This window comes from Semicossyphus pulcher, unplaced genomic scaffold (genome assembly GCF_022749685.1).
Source record: "Semicossyphus pulcher isolate SPU_LCO1_2020_fin unplaced genomic scaffold, fSemPul1.0.p SCAF_6, whole genome shotgun sequence".
Lineage (NCBI taxonomy): Eukaryota > Metazoa > Chordata > Actinopteri > Labriformes > Labridae > Semicossyphus > Semicossyphus pulcher.
Window position 1 is genome coordinate 17,208,142 of NW_027211737.1, and position 27,829 is coordinate 17,235,970.

The window sequence follows — 27,829 nt, forward strand, 5'->3', positions numbered from 1 at the left end:
TGGAGAGGGATCAGAGAAAGAGGATTTGATGGAACAACCCAGTGATCATTCCCCATTTCTTCTGGTACACAGCTCAACTGTAACTCAGGCAACTTCAGCCAAGTCTCATAAACATCCAGGGGAAGCTGATGAAACTCGAATCCAGACTGACCAACCGTTGTCCTCAAGTCTTGTTGATTGGGGCAATCTTGTTTCCAAGACAAATGACGACTCAGAATCAGCTCCATCATCATATGATCCGCTGATCAGGCCTCTCTCTGAAAGCCAAGTTGGCCCTAACAATGAGGTCATGGGAAATGTGGAGGGTAAAATGACAGAAACCCTGTCTCTGAGCTCCAGCTCTGGGGGGGAAAAAGACACTCTGAAATTTAGCCCTGACAGCCTTCACGCAGGTAGTCGTGACGAACTCAGGTCCAATTCCGATGGAGATTCGTCATCAGGCTTAGAAATGGACTATATCATTGTGTCTGGCACAGTTAAGGAAGCAGAGAGAGAGTGGGATGATAGGCCTAAGCAGGCTGGCAGGCATTCAAAAGGAACAAGACAGTCCATGGAGACATTTAGCATGCTTTCCTATGCTGCCACAGTACTGAAAAACCAGGCCCAAGCAGCACATAGAGAGCCTCGGGAGATTACAGAACACAGTAGCCAAAACCAAATTATTACAGGTGCTGATAATGCCTTCTGCACAGGTACAGAGCCAAGTCAAGCTGTCTCATCCACTCATAACCAAGTACGTCTTGATAATGACCCTGAGCTTCCCATGGTGCCTGAAATTGGCAGTCCTAGCCAATCAGAAAGTAACTCTGTAACTCTTTACCAGTCAGATTCAGGACCAACAAGTTACAGTCAAACACAAGTAGAAGAAGGAAACTATGATGATAAATCAAGCATTGTGGCCAGAAGTGTGTCTCCATCCTTAAGATATCCATCCGATCACTTCCTTAAAACCAGAGAGGAAGTTTATGTCCATTCACAGATCTCAATGGAAGATTCAGATGAGGGTGGGCAGTCACCGTCTGCACCTCCACCATGTCCTACTTCTTTGGGCGACTTACAAACCTGGAGGGGTCAGTTAGGGAGACAGGACACACCTCAAACCACATCTGAGCCACAATCACCTTTGCTTACCAACAGTTCGCTATCCCACACCAGCTCTTTGATTGGTACCCCATTGAGTGAATCAGCTACTTCTGCTGACAGAGGACTTGGATTGCCATTTTCTGGAGATTTAATGGAAGAGGAGAATGATGAGGAAGAGCAGGAGGGGGGAAATGATATGGAGCACAGTTCTCTTCCCCCATGGACTTCAGAAGTACAAAGTGTGAGAGAAGAAAGACAACATTTAGGATCGTCCGATCTGCTAAGTTTCTCTGAGGAGCTCATTGGAGGTTCCTCGTTTCAGCAAACAGATTTACAAACATATGAACCAAAGATAAACAGATTTCTACAGAATAGAGTGGATTACTATGAAGAACAACCAATAAGGACTATTGATCATGATAAATGGTCATCTGAACAGGCTGGAGACCATGAAGCTTCCCAAGACAGCTATTCACCTGCTTTAAGGTAAGCAACATATCAGATCATATCAGTATGTCTTAAGCTTATTCCACTTTTGTTACATTTATTACGGTGGCTGTGGCTTGAGAGGTAGAGCGGGCCACAGGTCACATGGTTGGTGGCTCAAACCACTCCCTCCTTTTTTCCATGTTGTAGTCTACATGGGCAAGATACTGAACCCTAAATCGCCCCAGGCCTGCAACCTGCTTAGTTGCCCACTAACGATCCTATGTGCATCTGTGTGTGAATGGGTGAGAGAGTGGAGTTTTTGTTCACTTTACAAGCGTTTGGAAGTGTTCTTGAGATATTGGCCTCCATTTGAATACAGTCGAAGGGAAGGGAGTTTATTTTGTGTTGATGTAGCTACCAATGAGAGACGTTATATTGTATTCTCAGGATGGTAACAGCCAGTAAACAAACGTGTGTGCCTGTTCTGCATACACACAACACGTACGCACACATGCACACACAGTTGCTAGTTGCCCCTTCCCTCACCCCTTTGGTCCATGCTGTTTTTTTTAGGTCTGTACTGCTTTCTCAATGGAATAGGCAAGTCAGAGAAATATTAGCATCGCTGAACAGACTGACGAAAGTGAGCTAGAAGGCCCTCCTGAGAAGTGTGTGTGCGTGTGTGTGCGTGTGTGTGTGTGTGTGTGTGTGTGTGTGTGTGTGTGTGTGTGTGTTGTATCAGTGAGTGACAGAATGGGACTGGCAGAGAGGATATGAGAATGAATATGAGTGGTGTGACAGAAACAGATTGTGTCTCCATATTTGTGTGTGTGTGTGTGTTAGTGTGTGGTTGTATTGCATATGTTTGGCAGCAGGCTTTGATCTGCAGCTCTGTGTGTGTGTTTATAAATCTGTTTACGCCTCATTAAATATGCATTACCTGCCTCATTACAGCTGGAGCCCCTCTACAGCTAATGGAAACAGCTCCCCTAGCGCTCTTACAAGGTGTGGGTGTGAGTGTATGTATGCAGGCCAGTGTGTGAGTGTGTGCTTAGGTAATACCAAATGAATCAGACAATAGGAGTTTGTCCATGTAGCTTCAACTTATTAGCAATTAGTCAAAACTTAATATGTGTTTTTTGTTTTTGTGTCATTATACTGGATGTGAAGCCTGTTTAATAGTTTCTTTATTATTACAGACTAGCATTACAAGGTATGTTTTTTATGACTGAATGGCATTTGATCTTGCATTTTTAAGCAGAATTCTTCCCTAGCAGTGTTGTGTTTCCTGCAACTTTTATGTGCACCTCAGATATTCTAGCTGAAGCAACAGGAATTGCCCAATACAAAGTTGATGTTGCCTAATTGAGAGTGTTGTAGCTGTCTTTGAAAAAAAACACAGGCCTTACACAGATGGATGGGGTTTCCTGAATGTCACTGGTATTTAAAATCACTTCTGAATTTCTCCTTCTCTCTACACTGATCACCCATCCCATTTCCCTCTTAAAGAAGACACCAAGATTCGACATCACAGCTTTCCTCTGGGCAAACCGATGAGAATGCTGCGTACCAGTGGACAGGAGGTCAGAATGTAACTCAGGCTCAAACCCAACATGGCTACAACTACCACCACATTGACCAAAGAACTGAAAACCAGAGTGCCCACTCGCCCTGCGTCGGTACGAAATCAAACTGCCAACAAAACACCACAGACGTCTACGCTGAGTTTACAACTGACGCAACAGCTGCGCACTACCAATCTGAGCAGGCTGAGGGTTATTATGAACCTGGAGTTCAGCCAGAGTACAGCACGGATGATCCAGGAAACAAGTTCCAATATATAGATAAAAACCAGTGTGGGGAGTGCTCCAGCACCGTGTGCACTTCTGAACTCCAGTGCTCCCAGTATCAAGCTGACAGCCGGAGTCAGTATGAGTCAGACCACGCTCATTACCAACTTGATGGACAGCAACTCGACCAATCAGGCGTGCAGCCTGAGAGGGAGGATCATGCTCGCTATGTGCCAGAGGGATATGTTCACTTCCTCCTCTCAAGGTGAGTTTTCACTCATACAGACTCATTGTTTTCCCATCAGGAAGTCCAACACGGTCAGTACTTTGTAAAACCTTCTGAGCGCCCTCTGGAAAATAATAATATATACTACGGGTCTTCCTCAGGCACCCTTCCCCTTTCCAAGCTAGCCTTAGCACGTTAGTCCAGGTCGAGGTTCTCTTTTACGTCTTTCTGAAAAGCTATATTATTCATTTAAAATAAATGAAATATTATTATAGGGATCTTCTATCAATTATCAGTGTATGAGATAGAGAGAGACACAGAGAGAGAGAGAGAGATCAACAGTGTATCTGCATTCCAAAACCTACAAGCTGCACTGCAGTTTTTAACCACAAAGAGGCAGCACAGACCCATTTATAACTAAAATACTTCCTTTAAATGTCTTACAACCTTTTTTTTCTTTGTACAAAAGCAACAATGAGCCAATGTGCAGGTGTAAAAGTATTGTATCTGTCAGTGCATTGAATAGGATATGCATGTAGCTTTAAACCAGGACTAAACAAGGGGGAATGGGTCTATGTGTACAGACTGTAGAATGCATCATAGTTATTTCCTAACATAAAACCTCATTTGAAAGAATGGGCCAGAGTGCATATTTTTCATGTCCATACTGGCCATTAAGCCTCTAATAAAATCCGCAGCCACTACAATCTGTCGGTGTGGAGTTTGAAAATGTTGCTGTTTTATTAGGGAAGGCCTAACTAAAGATGCTATTGAGTTGCACTATGGGAAATGCAGGCCCCATATGAGGGACTAAAAGTCACAGTATCCAAACCTCTGCTGCTGCTTTAATTTTTAACAGAAAAAATATTTATTAACTGTCCCATCAAAAAATCATGAACTGAAAGTAGTTTTTAATGTGCCTACAAGACCACTGTGCATACATGTGTGGGTGTGTGTGTACACAGTTTCATTGTCCCTTGTGAGCAGTTGCTTCATGGTGCTTGTTTTGCCCCACTTTGTAATTCTGATGACCCTCCGGAGTCCCCCTCTTTGGGACACACAACCCTCCCCTTTGTGTGTGTGTTTGCGTACATTCACGGCAGACCTTTCCACAATCAAGTGGTCATGTGACTTGATTGTGGGGAGAGTGTTTCCGTCCCTCATGCTGGAAGAAGACAGAGTGAGGAAAAGGTAGGTGTCATAATACAGATATGTGCGTGTCTTTGTGTCTTTAATCACATGTGCTGCTTTCTCTGTGCTGCTTCTCTCCATTGTTAGCAGGCTTTATGTTAATCAGAATCAGTTAGACGGGCTTTGGTTGGGGGGAGGTAGCAACACAGCTCTGTATTGTTTCCTCAGCCCACACGTGCAGGCTGGGAATGAAGCTTTCTCTCCATCCGCTTTGTCACTTCTGTGATCTTTTATGTCACATGAACACATTTTAAACTCATTCAGTGTCATGGGAAAAGTTAGACTCTCTTTCTTTGTAGATGATTGTCTTTGTCTTGTTTGGCCCGATACTGTGCGTAGCTGTGCCTATGGTAGCCGTGGTGATAGCGATGATAATTTATGTTGTGGCTCATTATTGTGTGTCTGTGCCTCTGAGCAGACACTCCCAACAGGGAGACGATGAAGCAGGGATGAAGACGGCCTCCAGTGAGGAGGCTGCTGAGGAGATGGATAACAGAGAAGGTAAATAAACATTGCTCTTTTTATTTGAAGTCTTTGGATCTTTTAGTGCTGGTGATCTTTGTTGCCACTTTTAGGTTAAAGGTAGAAGGGACGGGCTTAGATGTCAATCATAAGATGGATATTAAAATTAATGTCGTGTGGAGGTTTTAGAAACAGTTTTGACTGTGTTTAAGACTTATTTTGGCAAACCTACTGAATGCTTTAAAAGTTTTACTTGGGAAATGATTGACAAATGTTTAACTTGGGTAAAAAGCACTCCCCTGCTTTGAGCTCTGTCTTTTGTTTCCCTCATATCATGTACTGACACTTTAATGTATAGACATTTCAACTTTAACACCCGACAAATGAATTGCCTTCCTTCACCCACTTTTACAGACTATGCCATTAAAAGCTAAAAGTAAAAGTAGCAATAAGCTAGACCACATTACTGTTTTTCTACAACCCCTCTCTTGTAAACAAACAAAAACAAATTAAATAACAAAGAAGATAATGAAACCTTCTCTTTGAGCAGATCCATCCTCATCTGCAGATCTCTCCGGCGGGTCCAATCAGAGGAGAAAGTTGGCCGCTCCACCAATGGATGTGTCCCTGGACCGCAGTGAAGGGTCTCTTCTCTCAGAGGATGCTCTGGACACAGAGGACGAGGCCTTGGATACTGGTGACGACCTGGATGTCAACATAGATGAGCTGGACACGCCTGATGAGGCAGAGGAGTTCAACCAACATGGTCAGACACGCACCAGAGTTTACAATACAAACACTTACTTTGTGAACTATATTGTCCAAAAGAAAGTAGATTAAAATACTGTATGTATTTGTTGGTATGTTGTGTTTTAAAACTTTATGTTCATATCAGCTGTCTTTATGTCACAAACAGAGGACTCAGAAGAGTGTACTCTGGGTGCAGGAGCAGCAGCGAGTGAAGCTGTGGCAGGACACAGAGCAGCTGAGGAGAGCAGGGAGAGCAGGCTGTGGAGGAGCGTGGTGATTGGAGAGCAGGAGCATCGCATTGACATGAAGTGCATAGAGCCGTACAAAAGAGTCATCTCTCATGGAGGTATGCAAACACAAATACTTAAAATCCATGCCTTCCACTTTCTCCTCTTTGTTTCACAGATCTCTGCTAATGATACCCCCTCTCAAGTTGCTCCTAATCAGTTGTTTCATGCTGTTTGTTCCTTTGTGTTGAACAATCGTATATGGTGAGCAAATACACTATTTGAGTTGGAAAATACTTTAATTGGTGGTATTTCCTATTATCATAACTATCCCAAGTAATTGCAAATTCATTTTCTGCGTATGAAACTTGAGTGAGCACTGACATTTGAATGCCCATTAACTCTTTTGGTAACTTGTAATACTGTAGAAGTAACTACACAGCTAAAAGCCAGAAACAACTGCAATGAAAGGTTTGTTTTTTCATTTCAAAGTGTATGTTGAGGGCTAACCGATGCACCTTGAATAGGGGTTGTCACGGTTATTAATTAGATGAGACAATAACAACTGTTTGCAATTTTAAATGAAGTATGTGAACTCGCTGTGATTATCCTTTTTTTGTGTGTTTGTTTTCAGGTTATTACGCCCAACAGAATGCCATCATCGTGTTTGCGGCATGCTTCTTACCAGACAGCAACTGTGACAATTACAATTATGTGATGGAAAACCTTTTCCTGTAAGTAAAGCTTAACTGCATGATTAGTCAGGGGAAAAAGTCATGGAAAACTAAACAGTATATACATATTTGTGATAGTTAAACCGTCAGTACAATGGGCGTTAACATGCTGCATTAAAATGTTTCACTCTTCTGGCGGGAGGGAACTGCTCCCATTCTTGCGGTCACAAGAGCAAAAGTGAGGTCAGTTGGGCAGTAAGGCCTATTATTTCATCCATTCAGCCACCCTTCTCCATACCAAACAATGAAACCCAGTTCTAATGGAAATAGAAATGACACTTGGACACAAAAACTTGGAAACCCTCTTAAGTGCAAAATATCCTGATACATCAAGTAATCAGGCCCAGAATAAAAATACCCCCAAAAATGTGTTCTGGATTTAATTACATATATTATCCTGTTCAGCTAAAGTAATATGAATATATATATTCATATATATAGATATATATTGAATATTTTCTTTTAAATAAATGTCTGTTAAATCACTATCTATCGCCAAATGAGGTAACACAATGGTGATTGAGCCTATGGCCCACTGATGAAAGCCTTTGCATTTGCAATATTACAGACTGGGTGTCTGGAGCGACTTTCACAGGAAAAAAAGCAAACAGTCTGAAAAGGAAAGCGACCGTCAGTGGGGAAAATCAAGAGATGTCCAAGAGACAACCGTGGACGTCACACATGCAACACTGTCTGGATATCTGTGTGTGCTCCTGCAATTACCGTTTATCGCCATAGGTGCCGCCAAAGAGACCAAAACTGAGATCTTTGAGATTACAACTTTCAGAAGGACATTGCTTGTGTTGCTTTTGTTCAGTCATTAGTGTTAACATACCTTCCGTTGTGTTTTCTACTGTCCCTCTCCCTGTAGGTATGTTATAAGTACCTTGGAGCTAATGGTGGCCGAAGATTACATGATTGTTTACTTAAATGGTGCCACACCTCGCAGGAGGATGCCTGGCTTTACCTGGATGAAGAAGTGCTACCAAATGATAGACAGGAGGTAAGATTCACACACATAAAGTGTAATTTATAACAGAAAGGATTAAACACTCATGATCCCCCATCTCCTTAAACCACACTATTGGCACACATAATGGCACTGATGAATTAAATTTGAATTCAGACTAAAAAAATGCTCATATGCAAAAAATGGTGTACAGTTAATATTGTCAGTGACACAACAGAATATTTGGAGCTCAGTGTAAACCGTTGTCGATATACCTTCAGCTTACTACTCATGCTCTGCTAAAACTGGACAACTTCACAGTCTTTCATGTCATTCTCCGTCTATTATAAGTGTTCTTTTTATCTCCCAACAGGAGTAGTTATTAAATAATCCTTTATAATGAGAGAAAGTTAAGAGTTATAGTTATTAATGAAGCTCTTACTAATCTTTTCTGAATCTCTTCTCTCACACAGACTGAAGAAAAACCTGAAAATGTTCATCATCGTCCATCCCTCCTGGTTCATAAGGACTTTGCTGGGGATCACCAGACCCTTCATAAGGTCTCATTCCTGTACTTTACATTTAGATTAAACTCCAAGAATAGACTTCACACATGACAGGATGTACTGCACAGGTCCAAAACACATCAGTAAATCCAAACATTGCACTCTTAACACCATCAATAACAGTAACAGAATCTTTGGACATACTAAAAAAGCACTGAACACCACCACAAATCAAATTCAACACCCTCTATGGCCACTGCTGTTTTAAATACAGCAATTTTGACTAAATTGGAAAGGCAGGAGCCAACTTGCTCTATTAGATTAAACTCAAGGAGACAAACCATTCTGATTTCTGTTTTTACAGCTCCAAGTTCAGCAGTAAGATCAAGTATGTGAATAGTCTGCAGGAGCTTGGAGAAATCATCCCAATGGAGTATGTCCACATTCCCCCAAGCATCATCAAGTGAGTATTAATATCCAATATATGAAACTACAATTGATTTGTACTCGTAAACAATACTTCTGCACTGTGACTTTATCTGCTCGTGTGAAAACAGCTCGTTTGTATTTGTGTGATTAGTTGGAAAGCTGCCCACAAAAATTAATTAATTACTTTTTATAGTGCCAATTTAAACCTGTGTAACGAGTCTGTAGACACATACCAGAATCTTTTCGTTTCCTGCTGATGTTCACAGGCTAATAAAATCCTCATTTTATATGGAGTATATGGGCTGAAGTATAGCTGCAGACATGATTGATGTTATGTCTTGGTTTGCATGCATCTTTAGATATTTTTTGCGTTTTGTCTGGCCTGTCCTTTGTCTTTAAGGCCTTGGTCAATTAAAAGAAATTCCTTCTTTTATCACGTTACAGAGAATACTTTTTTAACAGGCTTACTCAGGAAATACACCGATAATTATTCATTGGAAAAGGGAAACAAAAATAGAACTAACTTTGACTCAAACTGCCTTAATCAGGCATGCTTAAACATCTCTCACTCTGCCCCAAGGTATGACGAGGAGAGGGGTATACACAAATATGCATGCTTGAGGTAACTCACCTAACCTGCTTGTAAAGATTATGTAATGGTTGTGTAGAATTCCCCCTGAAAAGTCCTTCAGTGCTACTTTTTCTCATGCTGGGACTAACCTTTGTCTGATCTTTGGCTGTCTCCCTGTCCGACTAAAAATAAGTCAGATATTGATTTCCTTCCTTCTCTCAGTCTTTTATGTGGCTTTCCCTGTTAACTGGTTCACTTATACACTCACGTGTGACTTCTTAGTGACAAAAACATACAGTAACATAAGATAGTTTGTACTAACAACCAGATTACAAACTTCTAAAGCACAAATACAAACCAAAATCTCAGAGTATACAGTGCTTATTGATCAAATCAAAGTAACAATTTTCATACCCTACACATAATGGCTTTAAGTTTTAGTCATGTTGAGGAAAACTACAAGTCACTTAGGGTTAAGGGAAAATAGCCTTCATGCTGAAAATCAGAATCAGAAATCAGAAATTTGGGCGTTACAGTTGCTCTGACACAGAGAAGCATAGAGAAATATATGGCATAAAATAGAAGTAAGAAAAAATTTCAAATATGTGCATTCTATAAACAATAAAATAAGAGATAAAGATGATTTGAATGATTTAAAACAGAAAAGAAAACAACATAGACTGGTACAAGAAGGAACTACAGACTCTGCTGTCTTTGAGGCTTCATACAGCGCTTTAAAAGCATCACACTACTTTGCTATTGAGGCTTTTCATTTAAGGACAGTCATCCTGGGACATGTAAAATACGATACATGGGATTTTATGCTGATTTATTTCTTTTGAGAAATTTCTTCGACAATGTAAGAGGGGAAAGATGTCTGTTTGTAGCTCACAGAATCCTTAAAACACACACAAACATGCATCGCTGAAAATTACTTGAGAGGAGATTATAGAAAAGTTCTAACTATAAGGGCCTGTGTCCACTAAGGGCATTTTTTGCGCTGGCAGCGCCTATTTTCTATACAAAATCAATGCAGCTCAGCGTTTTCAGCGCTCGGCGTCCTTAGCACAAAAACACCTTTGGTGTCAGCTGGTTTTTGTTGCTGTAGTAATAGTACAGTTGTAATAGTTCAACTTTTGGAACACTGTTCAGTGTCGCTTCTCCCTCACAGACCAATCAAAATCAAGACGGGGCGAGACTCACAATATCAACTTTGTCAACAACAATGGTGGAGGAGAAGCTAATACTTTCGTTTATACGAGGGACCAATTTCCATAGAGCTGCTGCAAATGCCAGGACACGATTCCTTTACATTGTTTTTACGTTTTCTTTGTTAAATTTCCTTGAATAAAAGCAAATATTAAGCATTCAGAGCAATTTAAAATAGACCTAACGATAACCATTTCTTTTACCAAGGAAAGCGGAAGTGCCGCCGGACAACTTTTTCGTTAACTATTTTTAACCGAGAGCACCGTGAGTACAGCAACAAAAAAACGTTGACGCCGAGGGTGTTTTTGTGCTTCAGACGCTGAGCGCTGAACTGCACTGGTTCAAAATAGGTGCTGCCAGCGCAAAAAACGCTGTAAGTGGTCACAGGCCCTCACCCTTTTCCAATATCCAAGGGGCCATGTTTTATACCTTTGTGTCGTCATGCCTTGTGCCACTGAGCATGTACTGAAACTTTATATTTTCAGCTGTTTAAATGTCAAATGTTGCTTTTGACTGGTTTATTGATGGAAAGTGCATCCCTCAGACTTTGACTCCCACTTTAAAGCACTGATGCTTTTTTTCCCCTTTCCTTCCATTTACCTTCCTTTGGCAATGTGGATACAGGCTACTAATCCCAGCAACTGCATGTGTACTGACAATATGGTCACCCCATAGCACTTGTTTGTTCTCCCCCAATAACCGTTGCTTTCTGCCCTCTGACAAAATGCTTAACCAGACTGGATAGAGAATTGCAAGACACAGCAGCAAAGTAAGTAGTAGGCCCTTGTTCTCTGTCAGGGAGTGAATTTAAAAGAGGCAAAGAACAAAAAAGTTGAGTTGTTGGGAAAATGATGAACAGCATGACGATACTGCAGAGATGAAGAGTTTGGACATGCCGAACCAAATTTCTATATCATTACTTTGACCAGTGGTTATGTGCTTTGTATAACTTCCTGTGAATTGTATATCTCTCTTCAGCTATGAGTCTTTTGATTATAGAATAATGTGAGCAGACTAATATCACTGTAATTAACTTACTGCTTCTAAACCTGCTCAATAAAGTTCTGGTTAGTGAAGACACGTACATGCACTGACATGCAAGAAAAACAACAGCAAATCATCTAATGTTGACTTCTATTTACTTTATGATCAAACCAGTAGCTTTATCTCTTACATTGCAAAGTTTTGATTGGCAACCCCATTGCTTTACATGTTTATTTTCAAAGTGTGGCTGACAACGATGCACAACAACTCTTTCTTTCTCATCTTCTCTCTCTCTCAGAGCCGACAAGAGGGGGAGCTCTGCTTGACCACTACAACAAACCTGGCTGCTGCCTCTCTCCTAACCTGCATTAAGCTGTTGTCTGCTGCAGCATATCTGAATATAAGTCAGCCTGCAGCATGATGTGTTCGGCATAGAGTTGCTACACCAACAACTAGCATTGGGTAAGAATGGAAGACGCTGTGGTACAAACAGCAGGAAGCTGTATGTTTATCGGTGTTGAACATTATACAGTATTTACAGAGCAGAGACTGCCACTGTGCTGAAGGAAGATGCTTTATCCTTTACCACTGGACCTTACACACAACTTAGGCTTCTGTTTTTTTTTTACTTAATCTTTGGAGGTATTACTAACAGGCTTTGCTGCATTCATGTATTAATCCCACCTGTCTGTTGCTCTGTACCTTGTGTAACCCATTGTAACAGTAGGTGGGGATTCTGTGAAGCCACAGCGTGGCTCATGACTCTTAATAACCAAATACATGTAACCAGAACTTGTATTACAGCTCTCCTACTCACAAATAAACATCTGTGTTCCTGTACTGTAGCTCTGTCAAACGACTGCATCCTTCTAGGGCTACTAGAACTTCTAGGGTTAGTCAAGGTTTACAACAATATGACTCACTCACAAAAATCACAGTTGGGCCTGTTCAGTTTGTGATGGCGTGACACCGAATGGAAAAGCTGGTTTTAGAGTCGTTTCCACTTGTCACAGTGAGGATTTAATTGCTTTACATTCTTTACCATCACACTCATTACAGACTTCAAGAGGCTGCCGTTCAGCTGTTCTGTTATCACTGTTAATATCACTGTGAAGATACATGCAACGCCATATCATACAGGTAGCAAAGTAGCAGTAATCAGTGGCTGCAAACATGTGTTGCATGCTTTTAATAGGTACAGTTTGAGATCGCTTGGATTAGATTACACTGAAATGTAACTTTGTTCATGGATTATCTGGTTCATGTGTGTGTGTGTGTGTGTGTTTGTGTGTATGAGGGAGAGACTGAAGAGGAGGGATGAAGAAGTTCGACTGTATATTTTGACTGAAGGTCAAAGAGGTACAGTATACACAGTGCCTACTTTGCAGGTTGGAGTGTGTCTACTTTTATTGTTTTTTCATATATTTGTATACATTTGTTTGTGGCTTGCAAGGTATTAATTTGTTGGAAACAATGTAAAATGTTTACTTCATTAAAGATTTTTTCCTCCTCAACAATCAACTCAACTTTTTTTTCTTTTAATTTACAGATTGGACATGCATCACAGTCATCACATGCAAACAAAAATGACAGATAAACTTAAAACAAAGAAGGTAATATGAGGAAAGAGGGAGAGGCTAAGAAATGGTTAATTGAACCGTGTATTTCTGTTTGGTTTTCTTTTTTGTGACAAAATTTCATTCATGAACTTTTTTGTAGCTCATCACATTACACACACATTTCATAATATCTGTTATCATTATTATCTGGAAGATCACTGTTTCATTACTGGCAATAACCAGTGATTGAGGAGGTACACTTCCCTCATAACCAGACGTCTACATTTGGCTCCCTTTGTTACGGTTGTAACTCTTGATTTTTCTCGCTGACGGTCGCTTCATCTGAGCGTCAAATTTGTTTCTTTTTCTTTGGATTTTCACTTATTTTTGAAGTTGTATCTGTAGTCATCGATCTTTTCTTTGTTTGTTCAGCAATAGTAGATTACTGTTTACTTGCAACACTTGCAGACAGCTGAAAAGTAGTAGCTCCGCCTACCCTCTCTGACAGACCAACCACTGCTGGGTGATGGAAAACGCGTCACTAACTGGGCGCCGCTTGTGATTTGTTCTGCGAAAGTCGCCACGGACACTCAGTTCGTAATAATATGTCCATAATATATTTGGGGATAGATAGTGACTTAACAGACATTTATTCAAATGAAAATCTTCGAGATTATTACTTTAAGGAGTTCAAATATGACCCACAACCCCTCTAGGCCGTGATCAAGGTGTGTGGGCAGCTCTTTCTATGCATATTAGGATCTATAATAAATACTAAAACTCTTCTAATTTGAGTTCTTTTCTTCCATTTCACCACAATTAATATATTGTTGCAAATCTGATTGATTTCCTTGCATTTAATCCATCTATTTAGCCTCTTAGTATTCACAGTATAGGACATTTATGTAAATAAACCAGGATGATGTTTCTGAGGGTACTTCAAACCAGTGACCATAGGGAGGTCGCATGTCCATTTTCACATTGCGTAATGATCAAATGTTCCTCATCTGCACTGACTTAATTTATTACTATTTTGACACTGATTAGTACAAAAACACTCACATAAAGGTGAAAACAAATTAGTCATAGTTGCTTTGAGTTTTTTTGGCATCGGGAAATCACCTTTAGTCTGTGCTGAACGGTTTGTAGCAGCTACACTGATACCAGGCAGGATAACACTGCTGAAGCCCTGCCAGGTGTGATGATGAGGTAGGTACGAGGTGCGTGGTGAGTTTTTGGGCCACTCACATCAACATTGCTCTTTAAAAGTCATTCCAGCAAAAGTTTTGTTTTATGTTTTACTGTAATTAGATCTTCTTACATTGTGTTTCCCATGAAGTCCTCAAAGGTATTTTTCCTCTGGCCAACTGATGCTCTGCTATGAAATTAGAAGATTGCTTGTGAACCAAACACGTCATAAAAATATCAAATATACCTAATGTAACGCAGCCAGAGCCTTCTTTCTCAGATACTTCTCCAAGCAGTACACAGCAATGGGATCTCTGTCTGTGTCAAACTTATTAGCAAAGAGGTGGCGTTGCTCCAGCAGCCACTTCACGTCTCCAGCACCGTACACACATATCCCCCTGACATGGTCGCCTTGACATTCTGGGTACGCCGCCGACCCCTGTGACCCCTCATGCCACTCCCACTTCACCAGCCGTGCAATCGCATTCATGTCATTCATGTCGTACTTTTGGTTTGGCCACGTTGAGCCAGGGACGCCGGGGATTCGTTGAATGGTTGCCCAGAGAAACTCATCAGGACTGTAGGTGTCTTTGGACCATTCGATCAGAGCCTGGATTCGTTCGTCCTCCAACACGCTGCGGATGAAGCCTCGGTTCACCACAATGTAGGCATTTCCTGATAGGATAGGAAGGTTGAATGGAGCTGGCTTCTTCACCCCCCCATCCGCCTGAGAGAAGAGTGAATTAATATAATGAATGAATAAATATTGTGAGGTTCATTTAGGTCAATATGAGTATCTAGCTTTTGTAATGGCAAAAAAAAAAATCAATACAGCCATTTAAATATTATAAAAATCTCCAAAAGATGTACCTTGATATTTCCGTCAATTATCTTGTAACTATAGTACACCCTCCACTTCTTTCCATCAGGCATTTTCTCGGACTCCAAGCTGTTCCCGCCCTTCAATGAACGCAAAATCCTCACCATCTCCAGGTTGGTTTTCAGAGGGAAATCCTGGCCACAAAGATTGATGAAGTATTTCCATTTTGTGCTGGTTGCATAGAGGTCAGCCATACAGTTGAGGTCGGCCTTGATGCGAGGCCAGGCAGAATAGACCAAGTTCACGGCCTGGGTGACCATGAAGACATTTGGGAAACAGGAAGTAATGGCCCTGATGGCAGAGAGGACCGCGGCGTCTGATTTTTTGTCCACATGGACGCAGTAGAAATTTTGCGGTGCGTAGATGGCTCGCAGCAGTCGCTCGAAGCTCTGCACCTATAGTGTATATGAACGATAAATTCAGATATGCAAATATGTCTCGTACTTTATATTTATTGTTACATGTGTTTGATTTAATCTTGGAACATTCAAAGGGACACGCCAGCATTTAAGTATTGCTCTTTCGAAGTTGAGAGACTCACTAAAGACAAAAAAATGTTAAAAATTGAAGCCACATTGGCTGAGATATGTTCTCATCCTACTTTCTTTAACAGTCATATGTATCACTCACTTTAAAGAGTAATCAGAATTAATTTCAGTCTGTTTCATAACCAGCAAAAAACTCCTCACAGGAGCTTTAATTGAGCTCCATGTGTAAAACCCCTTTAATTGATCATTATGAAATGATTAGAATGTATGTATGTTTATTATGTTTTAAAGTTATCTAAGATTTCAATTCAGGCTTTAGAATTAGCATACCTTGTGATGCACAACCATAGAATAAGCCAGAGGGAAGTCCTCTTCTTCCCGGCTAAACGGGAATGTCAGGTATTTCCTACTAAGCTTGAAATTCCTGTCAATACACAGTATTGAACACAGTAAACATATGATGCCAAAGAATATCATATATTTCATTTAAATTAAAGCTTACAGCTTTACAATAGTGTAGTTTAAAGCAGCCAACCTGCAGTCCTTGGTTGCATTAATGTAATACTCATCAGGGATCTGTATACTTGTGTGGAAGTCGTTGGTGATGGTCAGTAACTTGGCCTGCTCCAGTGCCTCCCTTTCTCCCCGCAGGATCGCTGAACAGTTGCAAACTCTCTCTGGGCCTCCATCATTATCTGTGTACTCCAGCCAGCTGTACCTGAACCTGTAGGTCGATTCCCAGCCTGCTTTGGGATGACTAAGTAGGAAAAGCATCCACAGTAATCCCAGGACCACAGAGAGCTTCAGCAACAGCCGTCTTGGTTTCCTCCACATAATTTAAAGGAGGGTTTAACTAGGACTCTTTCACAGTCTGAGTTCTCCTTTTAGCTGCACTAAGGATCTATATTTCTACCATAGAGTTGCAGATCTATCTCTTTTGAAGCATTATGCAGTTAGTTATGAACAGTACCTAAATCATTCTAATGGGCGTAGGACGTGCACCACTGAGCTGTTTTATAACCTGTTTACATTAAATGTTTAAAATCTAAGTCACAGTCTGGTGGAGGCTTTGTCCTTTGACGCAGTTAGGGTGCTTTTCCAGTTATTACCTACATTCTGTGATACACTGGACATCAGCATTGCTATGAGTTATGTCTATGAAGAATTGTTTGACAGTGTGTAGATTCGCTCCTCTGATTGTGGATCCTGGGAGATTGGTCACTCCACATGTTACTGCACCTGGAAAAAAGAATAAAGAGAAGATAGTGCACATTCATTCTTTAGTAAATGTAAAAGTGACAATAAAACAGTTTTTGTTTTTATGTTGATCAAAGTGCAGTAACTAAAATGTTCAGAATAAATTATATATTTAAACTGGACATTCAGTTAGCCATTATACTTACCAGTTTTCTTCATTGTAAAAATTGTTTTGTTTGTGTGCTACATCAAAGGACCTGATAATGTGTCCTCAGAACAACTGTGGCTCTTACAAATATAATACACCAAACTCTCCCCAAAGGTCACATTTTTCTGAATGCCACCCTTTATTTTACTAGGACTGTATATTACTGTGTGTTTTTTTTCCGTTCAGTGAAAATCATCAAGCTGACAGGACTTGTTCTTCCAGGTCCAACGTTTCACTCTCAATACTGCAGCGGCAATAAAGAGATCACTTGACTTACTCTTTATTTCCCTGTTTCAATCTCTCATACAGATTACTGCATACATTTGCAGTAACCCACGATATTGGGTTGACGAAACCAAATCACAATTACTCCTTTTAAAATATGAAGTTATGTTAAAATTTATGGTGACACATGAGAGGCAAAAGATACATCGTAGGACGCCTGAACAACGATCAAAAAACACTTATATTCACCTGATCAAATTCTGGCTATTTTAGCATTACGCATTATGTCCCCTAGGTATAAAAGTTTACACAGTACCTAATAATAAAACTAAATCTATTTTTTACTTTATAATAAAAGATAAGCCTCTTTCTCAAGTCTGTTTGACGATTTAATGAAAGAAAAACTTCTGTTCACGAACAAAATAAAAGATGCAAAAACTTCTTACCTGTGACTTCAACAAGCAGCAGACCAGATTTGAGTCCTCTTTCGTCATCTCTGTGTCTCGTACCCCTTCGTCGCTCACTAATAGTCTCCAAACCTGTTAGGTGCGCTTGTTGCACTTGTTCTTGTCTATTCAGATGTAAATTAGAGGCACAGTTGCCTTAGAAATTAGGACTTCCTGTTGGCATTTTTCAGAGTAAAATGGCTTATTCTACCACGCGTTAAAATTGGCAAAGAGTTTGTTGAAGACTGAAATGAAGAAGAGCCTAGAAAATTGTAAAGTAATGACTGTACAGTAATAGTAATCTTATTGCCCTTAAATATGTTGACTTTGACTAATAGGGTGCAATATTTCTGCTAAAAAAACAAGAACACAAATTACCTCCAGTAAGAGTAACGTCGCCCTTGGAAAGATATCTTTAAAAACAACTTATCAACGGCTTTGAAACTATTTGCCCTTATTAGGCTAGTATTGATTCACTAATAAAAATGTCTATTACAATAATTGTATATTGCCCCAATCAGATATTTGTTCCCCACTCTCAGTGACTCCTATTGGCTACATGAAAGTGTAATCATATCTTTGACAATTTTCCCATTATTTCGATGATTACTAATGTATTTAAACGATTTGCTAGCCCAAGTTTAAAACAGCATCACAGCAACTTATAGGAAAACCCCTTCCTTTCGCATTCAATATACTTATATTTATAACTGCTATACCTTTAGGCTGAAACAATTTAAGAGACAGGAATAGAAGCCTTTTGGGGGATAATTTTAAATATTTTTTATCAACTGATTATAGTATAATATTTGGGCAGAGCATATCATCATCTGTGTGAGTAGTAAAAAAACAAAAAACAAACCCAAATATATATATACCTATATAAGTATATCTAAGGTCCAGAAGGTCAGCTGGCATGCACTGGTATTGGCCAATAGAAGAATCGTTATCTGTATCGCCTACTAAATCCTTCTCGTTTATCCCAAATAATATTATTGAAACCCCAGCAGACAGTCTATCTTGGCCATGTTTAAGAGCTTGGGAAATAATAGTTATCGTTGTCGCCCTCTTGTGGTTTTATATAAAAGCCAAAGAAATCAAAAACAAACCTGGAAACCATATACACAGGTAAAACAAATCGATGGTTATAATTAGCCGAATTATGGGCTGATAAATAATGTATTTGTATTGATAACTTCGAAATGAAATCACCCGTTTAGTTTTTGTGCAGCATTTGTAGTTCTTATATTTCCTACAACACTTGAAAGCAACATATGACTCTCTACCCGCTTTGCTCACGCGGTCAATGACGTCAGCAAAAGCGTTACGGACGTAGATGTGTACAACACATGTAATATTACCGGCTCACTGAGAGCACCAGGGCTTCATTTTTATCGTCACACTACGAGTGGACCTCAGTGAAACAGTCATATTTCGGGTACTGTACTAACACAACCTTTGGATGAAACCGGTTTAGGAACAGGGTGCCTCTGATGAAGCTAACCGTTTTTAGCTTAGCTAGCATAGCTGGTAAACTTGTGTCATCGCTGCTCATTGGATAACGTTCAACTTTATCCAGCTCGAACAGGCAAGCAAGTCAAGTGAAGCCATAGCTAAAAACAAAGACGGACTTTGAACTTTACAAGGGTAAGATACCTGTTTTGCTAGCAAACAGAGTAGTGCTGGCTAATATAGACCGACTTCCTCCTTGTGTCGTTCGAGGTCATTCTGTAGCGTCCATCTGAGGAGAGCCAGTTGTTATCTGGAAACGAGCCATGAAGAGCCTCCCGTACTTCTGCCGAGGAGAGGTCATTAGAGGTTTCGGGAGAGGAAGCAAAGAACTAGGAATTCCCACAGGTAAGTTTACCACCTGCTCTAATCTCCTAAGAGTTTATTATTTGTGTAGCTAACCTACAGCCTAGCGTGCGTACACGACGTTAGGTCAGACTATGTCTATCTTAACAACGATGACCAGAGTAACATCAGATTACTAACATTGGTTGTCTGTGATTTTGATAAACAGTCCGTTAGCCTTTCTCAAATGATGTTGCAGATAAAGATACATGATTAATATTCATTAACCGTCGTTGCTGGTTACCTAACGTTTAGTTACCGACTGTCACTGAACAGCACTGATGACGACATATTTCTTTTACGCAACGAGCGTGCATCGTTTATTGACTGCGGTACATGTAATTTGAGTAACTCAGCTTCCTAGATGATTAAGCCCTGTTATGTACCGTAAATATAAAGTGATGGTTGTTTGAAGAAAAGCGTAGTAGCGTCATATTATCATTAAAGTGAACATACAAAGATATACATAATGATAAACTTTATGGTGTCTTTGTTCTTTGTGTTACACTGACATATTGGCCTAACTTGAGAAACCACCTATGGTGTTTCAACGTAACATGAAGTCTTAGTTTTCCAATTATCATATTGAAGTTGCCATGGTTATTAAAGACAATTCATGAAGATCCCCTTTAATCAGATACAGTTGTCTTCTGTCAACTTAAGTTACAGAAACATTTTTAATAACGAACATATCAATAAATTCCTTAGAAACTATTGCCAGCTTATTAAGAGGAGGTTTGTTTCCTCAGAGTGAAGACACTTGCCTGAGGAACTGTAACACATTAATTTCTAACAAGATATTTAAAATTATGTAGATTCATTGTTAGCCTTGGTTAAAAGGTTTCTCTATATAGACACTTTATCTTTTAAATGTTTAAGCTGCTTTAAGGTTCAATGTCACTGTCTCTCCCATCTACAGCCAATTTCCCTGACTCAGTGGTGGACCATCTTCCAGCAGATATCGGCACAGGTATCTACTATGGCTGGGCCTGCGTCGGTAATGGCGATGTCTACAAAATGGTGATGAGCATTGGCTGGAACCCTTACTACAAAAATACCAAGAAATCCATGGTGAGAACAAGAAAAGCACAATTCACTGCAAACTGCTAAGTGTTTTAGTCAAAAAGAAAGATTCACAGTTGTGAATTAAGCGTTTAAAGGCTAAAATGTTATGGTCACAAGCCTAATTCTTTCTCCACAGCTTTGGTAATAAATCCCATCCCACAGTGGGATAAAATATTTGTGTTGAAAAAGAGATTAACCGATCATTAAAGCTATGTTTCGCTAGGCCACACACACAACTAAAGAAAGTCAAATTATTGGCTTAAATCATTGCACGCATTGATTCAAGTATGAATAATCAGTCACTGTGGTTTCAATCATCATTGCACGTGAATGCTGGTTATGGTCAGTATCATGGTTTCTCACATTTTATACCATATTTTAGTTGGAAGAGAAATATTCAGCATTTCTTCTCCCAGTGAAAATATGTTTCATTATCAGTGTCATTATGATTCAGGAAAGATAGATGCCAAAAATCTTCACCATGACGTCATACAAACAGAACTCAATGTTCCAGGGATCAGGGTATGACTGAATTAAGTGTCCCGTTGGATTCAATCAGTGGCCTTGGTGGAAAAATCTGTAAAATATTGAGAATAACATTTTGGTTTTTGGGCCATCAGAGCGTGTAATCACTTGGAGACAATGTGTTATAATTTGAGATATTTTGATTTCTACTGTTATGAAATGCAATTCTTTACAACCCACACACAGGTAGCCTTGCTTTTTATCACAGTGGAAGAAAGAGACAAGAAGCAAAAGAAAAGCTTCACACAGGCTGCTATGACTGGGAGCAATATCTTTTTTTTTTTGGGTTGTCCGTACGTCCTGTTCTTGTGGACTTGATGTCCCACCAATGCCTGGAGGGAATTAAATTACTCCTGGTTTATTTTTTTTATCAATGATAGATAAGATTAGTAGTCCTCATCAATCTCCTCAGGCACCTGTTCTACAATGTAAATGATTTCTGGTACAACCTCTCCATGTATTTCACGTATGCCGTGCATGTTTATTTTTTTGTATTGCTGTAGACTGCAACATGACTGGTGTGTGGAGGCATAAAACCGCATGGAAATAATTTTGATTTGTTTTTTATTTTTGGTTCCAGGAGACTCATGTGATTCACACATTCAAAGAGGACTTCTATGGGGATATTCTCAGTGTTGTCATGGTGGGCTACATCCGTCCAGAGAGAAGCTACAACTCACTTGGTATGACATCCAAATCACACAGAGACATCTAAAAGACCTGTTTCCTCACACATCCATGCTTTTTCTTTACCAGGATTACCTTCCATACACTCATTATTCTTCTCTTCTCATAACTCTCACACTCCAACACTGACTTTTCTGACTTTATGTCTTCATCTTTCTTTCCCTGTCTTCCTTATAGAAGCCCTCATTACAGCCATTAACAACGACATTGAAGAGGCCAAGGTCAAGCTGGAGCTTCCGGAGCATCTCAAACTGAGAGACGATAACTTCTTCACCAGCGCTCTCAGCTCGTCTTCAGCCCTGCCCCCCACCACTGCATCCACATCACAGACTATTATGAATGGACACTGACAGCTGGCTGTGACTGCAGCACTTTGTGCACACACACAGACACAAACACACACACACACACACACACATCAGAACAACACAGAGGTTTCTATGAACACACAGGTGCATGTACATACTTATTAAAATGCACCGCCTTGTTCTGAGATCTCTTTGCTGTCGCCATGGCTGCACTCGGACATAATCGTAAACATCTATCTCTTTTCTAATTGCATTTTTATTTAACTTTGTCAATGTGATAGTGCTTGTGGAGTTGGTTCACATCCTGTTCAGCCATCACGTAATAGCTAATGTTTATCTGTATACAGTTACACCAGATTGCCTCTTCTAACAGCACAACTGTTTATGAAGCTCCTGATTCTCACTGGTCCTGTTGTATTTTTGCAATACTGTATGTGAGAAAACAGGGTTTAGGATGATAGTGGTCACAAATTAGAAGCAGTTTTGTATAATCTGTATATAAAACATCATAAATAGGCAGTAAACTTCACTATCTAGCCATGGTTGGAAAACAACGCTAATGTTGTCCCCGTCTGTTTCAATTTGTTTCTGCGTGAGATCGTTAGAGAGAAAGTCTGGGCATTATTATCTGTTGCACTGTTAGTAACTTTATGCAACAGAAAGACTGAATGTGAGGCATCTGTATGGAAACAGGGAGATTATATCTGGAAGTAATGGTGTAAAGGATCCTTCCTTTCTTTCACTGTCCTCTTGAGAAAATGTAGTTTGCCTTGTCTTTCAAGACACAAGCCCTCGGATCACTGCCCTTAAAATGAATGACCCTATTATACTGGAGATTGGATTTGGGTTTGGTTATTTTCAACGCTTTTAGACTGAACATATTCATAGGCAACGGTATCAGAATTTATTAAATGAACTGTGTACACAATATGTTGTTAAGATAGGCATTTTAAATAACTTCATCAGCCTGTTGGTTGGATAGAGAACTGGCTGAAAGGTGAAGAATCAAGGAAACACTAGAGTTTCCAAGCATGTTCTTATGCGGGGCGGTTTGTCTCTCAGCTCTTGCGTTACCTTCACTGCAGCTTGTCTGATGCTCAGACCAACAGTCTGCATGCCTCTGTTACAGATAGTAAAACATTGATGAGGTAGATAAGCTCCACACACAGCTCGTGTTCCCTGCTCTCATAAGAACCAAGGGCAAAAGTCCCTGAGGTGTATGAACGTGACTTGATACCATAAATAAATACAAAAGGATGATCATGCAGAAGGCTGAACAGAGAAACCTACAACACACATGATAACCTTCAAACACATGACAGGTTTTTTTTAACTCACATTTTAACTTCTGTATATTCAAAACTGTTGACAAATCAGTGAAAGTAGCTCTGAGTACCTCTTTAATGTGTTCTTAAGTCTGTGTGTGTGCTTGCACCTGTTAAACTTTTACAAAGATATTATATAAAACTACAAATGTGTAGAGTCCTCTGAACCCTTGTAAATAAGTGTTTTAAATTATGAAATATATAAGTCTAGCTACGTGATTCTGGATTTGAAGTCTCTTGTATTTTAGTTTAATAAAATGTTTAGGGAGTGAATGAAAAGACTGCAATTTATGAATGTTGACAGTCGCTGTAGTCTTTCCCAGGAAGAGCTCAAGTGTCTATTCTGGTAGTTTTCCTTTCAATCAGGTTGGTTTCTTTACTGACGGGGAACTAGGGTTTAAACTGTCTAAAAGGGTGACAATGGGGACTTTTGAACCCAACTCAGAGAATGAAGAACCAATGCAGGAAGCAGTGCTTTCCTGTAATGATAAAGTCACTGCTTTATAAAGCTTTCCTTCATGTTAAATGCTGCATTATCCATTATATTCATTGTCTAAAGCACTAAATGTACATAAGAAACCTCACTGTAACTTAATTGTTTCATGAATTTTTCATGTATCTTCTTCAAACCTGTCAGACTTCAAGAAGGACACTTTTTATCCAGTATTTCATCTAGTTTACACAGGGACCAGGGTTACTGCATGTAGAGATGACATGTCTTTTATGTTTCTATTCTCTTCATACATAATTTAGCAAATAAATAGTTTGATCAAAATACAGTGTCTGTTATGTTTAATTTGGCCAAGGTGTTATAGGAATACAAATTAGTCTACATGCAAAATTACATTTAAAAAAACCTGTATAAAAAAGTTCAGGATATTCACATGGTTGGCCTTTGTGAATTTGTTGGCAGACGAGCATTAGTGCAGCTGTTGGATGGAGGCAAAATCATTTCACTGTGCTTGTACTTGCTGCAACTACATGTGACAATAAAGAACCTTGCACCCTCGATCTTCTTTCAAGTCTAACATCATTGCCTAATACCTGCCTTAATGTTATTGTCCTAATATCTGCCACAGAAAGCATGCACAGAATCAAACATTACATTTGAATTACGCACTCTAAGTGATAAAATCTTAGAATAGAAACTCTTCTGGTTAGTTAAAAGAACTGTGCCAACATCAACCAAAGTTGTATAAACTGGAAAACTTCCCTACATTGAACCCTACGACACCTGCATTTCTTTAGATGACATACGTCATGTTTTCAGGAGAGAGAGAGAGAGTCAGTGTCAGCAGCAGATGCCCCTGAGTCAATGTTGTGTCTATAAGTTTAGTACAATGTGAGATAAAACACAGGACTCAACCTGTTTGCTTGGGATTGAGGGTAAAGGTGCAAAACGCCAATTTTACATTTCTGTTAAGTAAGAGAGGATTAACCTCTGGAGGGGCCTCATTTTAAACACTGGTCAGTTGTTGGCTTTTTATGCCGCATTGACAACAACAATGAAAATGTGATCTCTTGATAACCGCCTGTACAGATGAGGACCCAGGAAATCTACTTATGTAATACAATCACCAAATCTAATCTGAACACATTACTCAGCGTGGGAAAGCTAACAGCAGTCACTTGTGTGCTGTTTGCATGCAGTTGTTCCCCAACTCATTTCAACATCTGTACATCAAAACATATCAGTAGATTCACAACACAAAAATGCTCCTAGATTGCACATTAACAACACAGATCAAAATCAAACTTTATTATGAAACAATCACCCACGGCACATTTCACCTCAACCCAGTACGGAGGAGAACCATTATTTATTCTTCCCATGACTTGTTATTGTCTCAGGGAGGCAGCAATGCCAGCCAGGTGCACAGCCCTGACGTCAAAACATTAGAGGAGAGATAAAGGAAAATATTTTTGAGAAGTCGTGTTTTGAGAAGAAATCTGAACACATGCGCAGACAGCATTTCACTGTGGTCTAAACAAGAGGGAACAGCCAGTTAAGATGATCCTCTCTGTGTGAACTAAGTATCACACATGGCTATAGATCACTATAACCTTTAGAGTACATTTCAGATGATTCCTGCAGTGTGATACACTGTCCAGTGTACAAGTTAAAGACACAGCAACCACAAGCAGTAATATTTCAACAATGATAAATGGGTGTTTTAAAGCAAATGGTGCAGAAACAGAGGAAACATATTACATTGACATTTAGTCCAAATGTTAAGATCCCTGGGTTACTAACAAAGACTAACATTAACAACTAAATGTAACAAATGGGGTCTTTTGATGTTTAGTTTTGTGTCGACACACCTGCAAATTGTTCTTGAATGAATGTATTATTACCCTATGAGTCTTTCTTTTCTCTTAGCGGGATCAGTGGACAAAAACCACTGCGTTATTTCATGTTGCAAACATACAACATTTTCAAAAGATTTATTCCAGAAAATATAAACAAACACATTAAAATGAATCTCATTTTTAACATAACTTTGAGACATATAATGCATAACAGCAGCCATATCTAACATTAACAATCACTTCAGATATAAACTGAATTTAGATTTTTTTCAGATCTTCTCACTGCCATCCAAACATCAACACATTTGTTATCAGATTTGTTTGTTTCCCAGTTACGTACCTGAAAAACATTTAAGCACATGTAATTATCTAAGGTTTTTGTTGTAGCCGATGCTACAGATGTCTGACGAAGTGATTAACTGCACTTTTCCAAGGCAGATATTTAAAGTAAGTGATACATATGACTGCTAAATAAAGCAGGATGAGACATCACTTAAGCATGTACAGGACAAAATCAGCAAAGAGATAAGGAGTACGGCTTTGTCCACAGGGGGCGCCAAAATCAACAAAAACTGAAAGTTCATCACAGGAGCTTTAAGTTAAACATGAAACAATCTCACCAGTGCCACAGACACAGGCCCCATATTTCACTTCCTCTAGATACGTTTGACTGCCTTCATATTTTATATGGCGCCTGTGTAAAAATGGAATTAACAGGAAACTGTAGATTATTCCATTATTTTCCAGAATTATCATTTTGATTGATTACACTGAAAGCATTTTGTTTTATTGTGTGCTTGTCTTTCTCCTTCATCCACGACTTTCCACCTGCTATCATGGTCGGTTTACAGACAGGAAACACGTTTTAACTGTGAAATCACATCTGTAGGAGATTCATCATCAGGTCTTATGCGTTCTCCTTTCATCTGTACGAGTAGCTCTCATCATCATACTCGAGCTCAATCTCATCGTCATCCAACAGACTGTACTTGAACTTCCTGTACACCGTCCCATCTTGTCCCATGTACACAATATCGTCTTCTTCCTCCTCATCCTCCTCACACTCAATGATCCGATTGCTGTAGTCCCCAAATGAAGAGTTGTTGGGTTGTGAGGCGATTCCTCCGTTGCTCTCTAATTTCTCGTAGCCTCCAGCTTTGGCTTTGGGTGCAAAGGCTTGTGACTTAGATCGTGCACTGAGGAAGAGGAACAACCCTCCTCCCACAGCGAGGATCAGCAGAACCCAGGCGGTGATGAAGAATGTATGGGTCTTGCTTTGAACCTCTGAGTCCCTCATCACAAAGTTGACACTCATGATGCACTCCTCTGAGAAGAAGGAGATGGAGCAGGGCATTAGGTTTAAACAGACAAAAGTTATCGATAGATCTCACTCTGTCATGAGTGTTTTACGAAACTCGTGTTTCAATGAAAGGCTGTGTTGTTTTTTATTTCCAGAGGCCAAACCGTTAAATCCGTTAAGAGGGACTTATGTGCCATCATGCCTCAATTCTGGAAACTCATGTCTACATGGTGAGGAAGCCAGCAATTACATGGATAATACAGAGCAACCATTTCAAATGAAAGATGCCCTAAAAAATGTGACTTATGACTGTCACACACAGACTGTTTTTAACCAGAGTTATCTAATTAAAGAAGAATTTGAAGATCAAGTGTATGTTCCAGTGATGTGTACCTCTTGAGGCGCTGCAGTTACAGCACTGCCAGGATAACGGTTTACCATCGTGCCGTGTGTCATTTCCACAGCAGGACAAGCAGCGGCCATCATCTGACAAGATCTTTAGGGCAGGACACACTGTGCAGTTCCTGTGGCTGCGACCACTGCAGTCCAGGCAGGATGCGTCACACGCCTTGCAGTCTGGATCATCGCCCTGGAGCAGCAGAGAAGTTTGTTACAAAGACTTCTGTCACTGTTAAATGCCGACCAAAATCTTCTGCATGCCGTGCAGAGCAGCCTTTAGCAGCTATAGCTCTGATATAATGAATATGAATGGATATGTCTGTCA

At 39.9% G+C, this 27,829-nt stretch overlaps 4 protein-coding genes across 7 annotated transcripts in view; 2 read left to right on the plus strand and 2 right to left on the minus strand.

Moving 5' to 3' along the window:
- The first annotated feature begins 292 nt into the window (after nucleotides 1-292).
- LOC138610909 (protein prune homolog 2-like) lies at nucleotides 293-13,036 on the plus strand. 4 transcript variants are annotated; one of them, XM_069683781.1, is made up of 12 exons: nucleotides 293-1,569; nucleotides 3,022-3,567; nucleotides 5,138-5,220; nucleotides 5,732-5,947; nucleotides 6,098-6,277; nucleotides 6,793-6,892; nucleotides 7,764-7,895; nucleotides 8,315-8,401; nucleotides 8,712-8,810; nucleotides 9,357-9,398; nucleotides 11,293-11,325; nucleotides 11,839-13,036. In XM_069683781.1, exons 1-12 carry the CDS (start codon nucleotides 311-313, stop codon nucleotides 11,864-11,866), a joined length of 2,805 nt encoding a protein of 934 aa, XP_069539882.1. In that variant the 5' UTR covers nucleotides 293-310; the 3' UTR covers nucleotides 11,867-13,036. The 4 variants fall into 4 exon arrangements, with proteins under 4 accessions (XP_069539882.1, XP_069539883.1, XP_069539884.1 ...); XM_069683782.1 differs by having other exon boundaries at nucleotides 6,128-6,277; XM_069683783.1 differs by lacking the exon at nucleotides 9,357-9,398.
- Nucleotides 13,037-14,363: 1,327 nt separating this feature from the next.
- Nucleotides 14,364-16,003, minus strand: LOC138610589 (beta-1,3-galactosyl-O-glycosyl-glycoprotein beta-1,6-N-acetylglucosaminyltransferase-like). The gene is made up of 3 exons (XM_069683375.1): nucleotides 15,986-16,003; nucleotides 15,158-15,562; nucleotides 14,364-15,014 (listed from the first exon to the last, which is right to left on the minus strand). Exons 1-3 carry the CDS (start codon nucleotides 16,001-16,003, stop codon nucleotides 14,535-14,537), a joined length of 903 nt encoding a protein of 300 aa, XP_069539476.1. The 3' UTR covers nucleotides 14,364-14,534.
- A 3,061-nt stretch (nucleotides 16,004-19,064) lies between these two features.
- rfk (riboflavin kinase) lies at nucleotides 19,065-24,495 on the plus strand. The gene is made up of 4 exons (XM_069683377.1): nucleotides 19,065-19,588; nucleotides 20,505-20,656; nucleotides 21,756-21,858; nucleotides 22,040-24,495. Exons 1-4 carry the CDS (start codon nucleotides 19,507-19,509, stop codon nucleotides 22,210-22,212), a joined length of 510 nt encoding a protein of 169 aa, XP_069539478.1. The 5' UTR covers nucleotides 19,065-19,506; the 3' UTR covers nucleotides 22,213-24,495.
- Nucleotides 24,496-26,727: 2,232 nt separating this feature from the next.
- Nucleotides 26,728-27,829, minus strand: part of pcsk5b (proprotein convertase subtilisin/kexin type 5b) — a 76,031-nt gene continuing 74,929 nt past the window's right edge. The window contains 2 exon segments of the mRNA XM_069683022.1: nucleotides 26,728-27,131; nucleotides 27,499-27,724. Of these exon segments, the coding sequence (XP_069539123.1) occupies nucleotides 26,728-27,131; nucleotides 27,499-27,724 (630 nt within the window).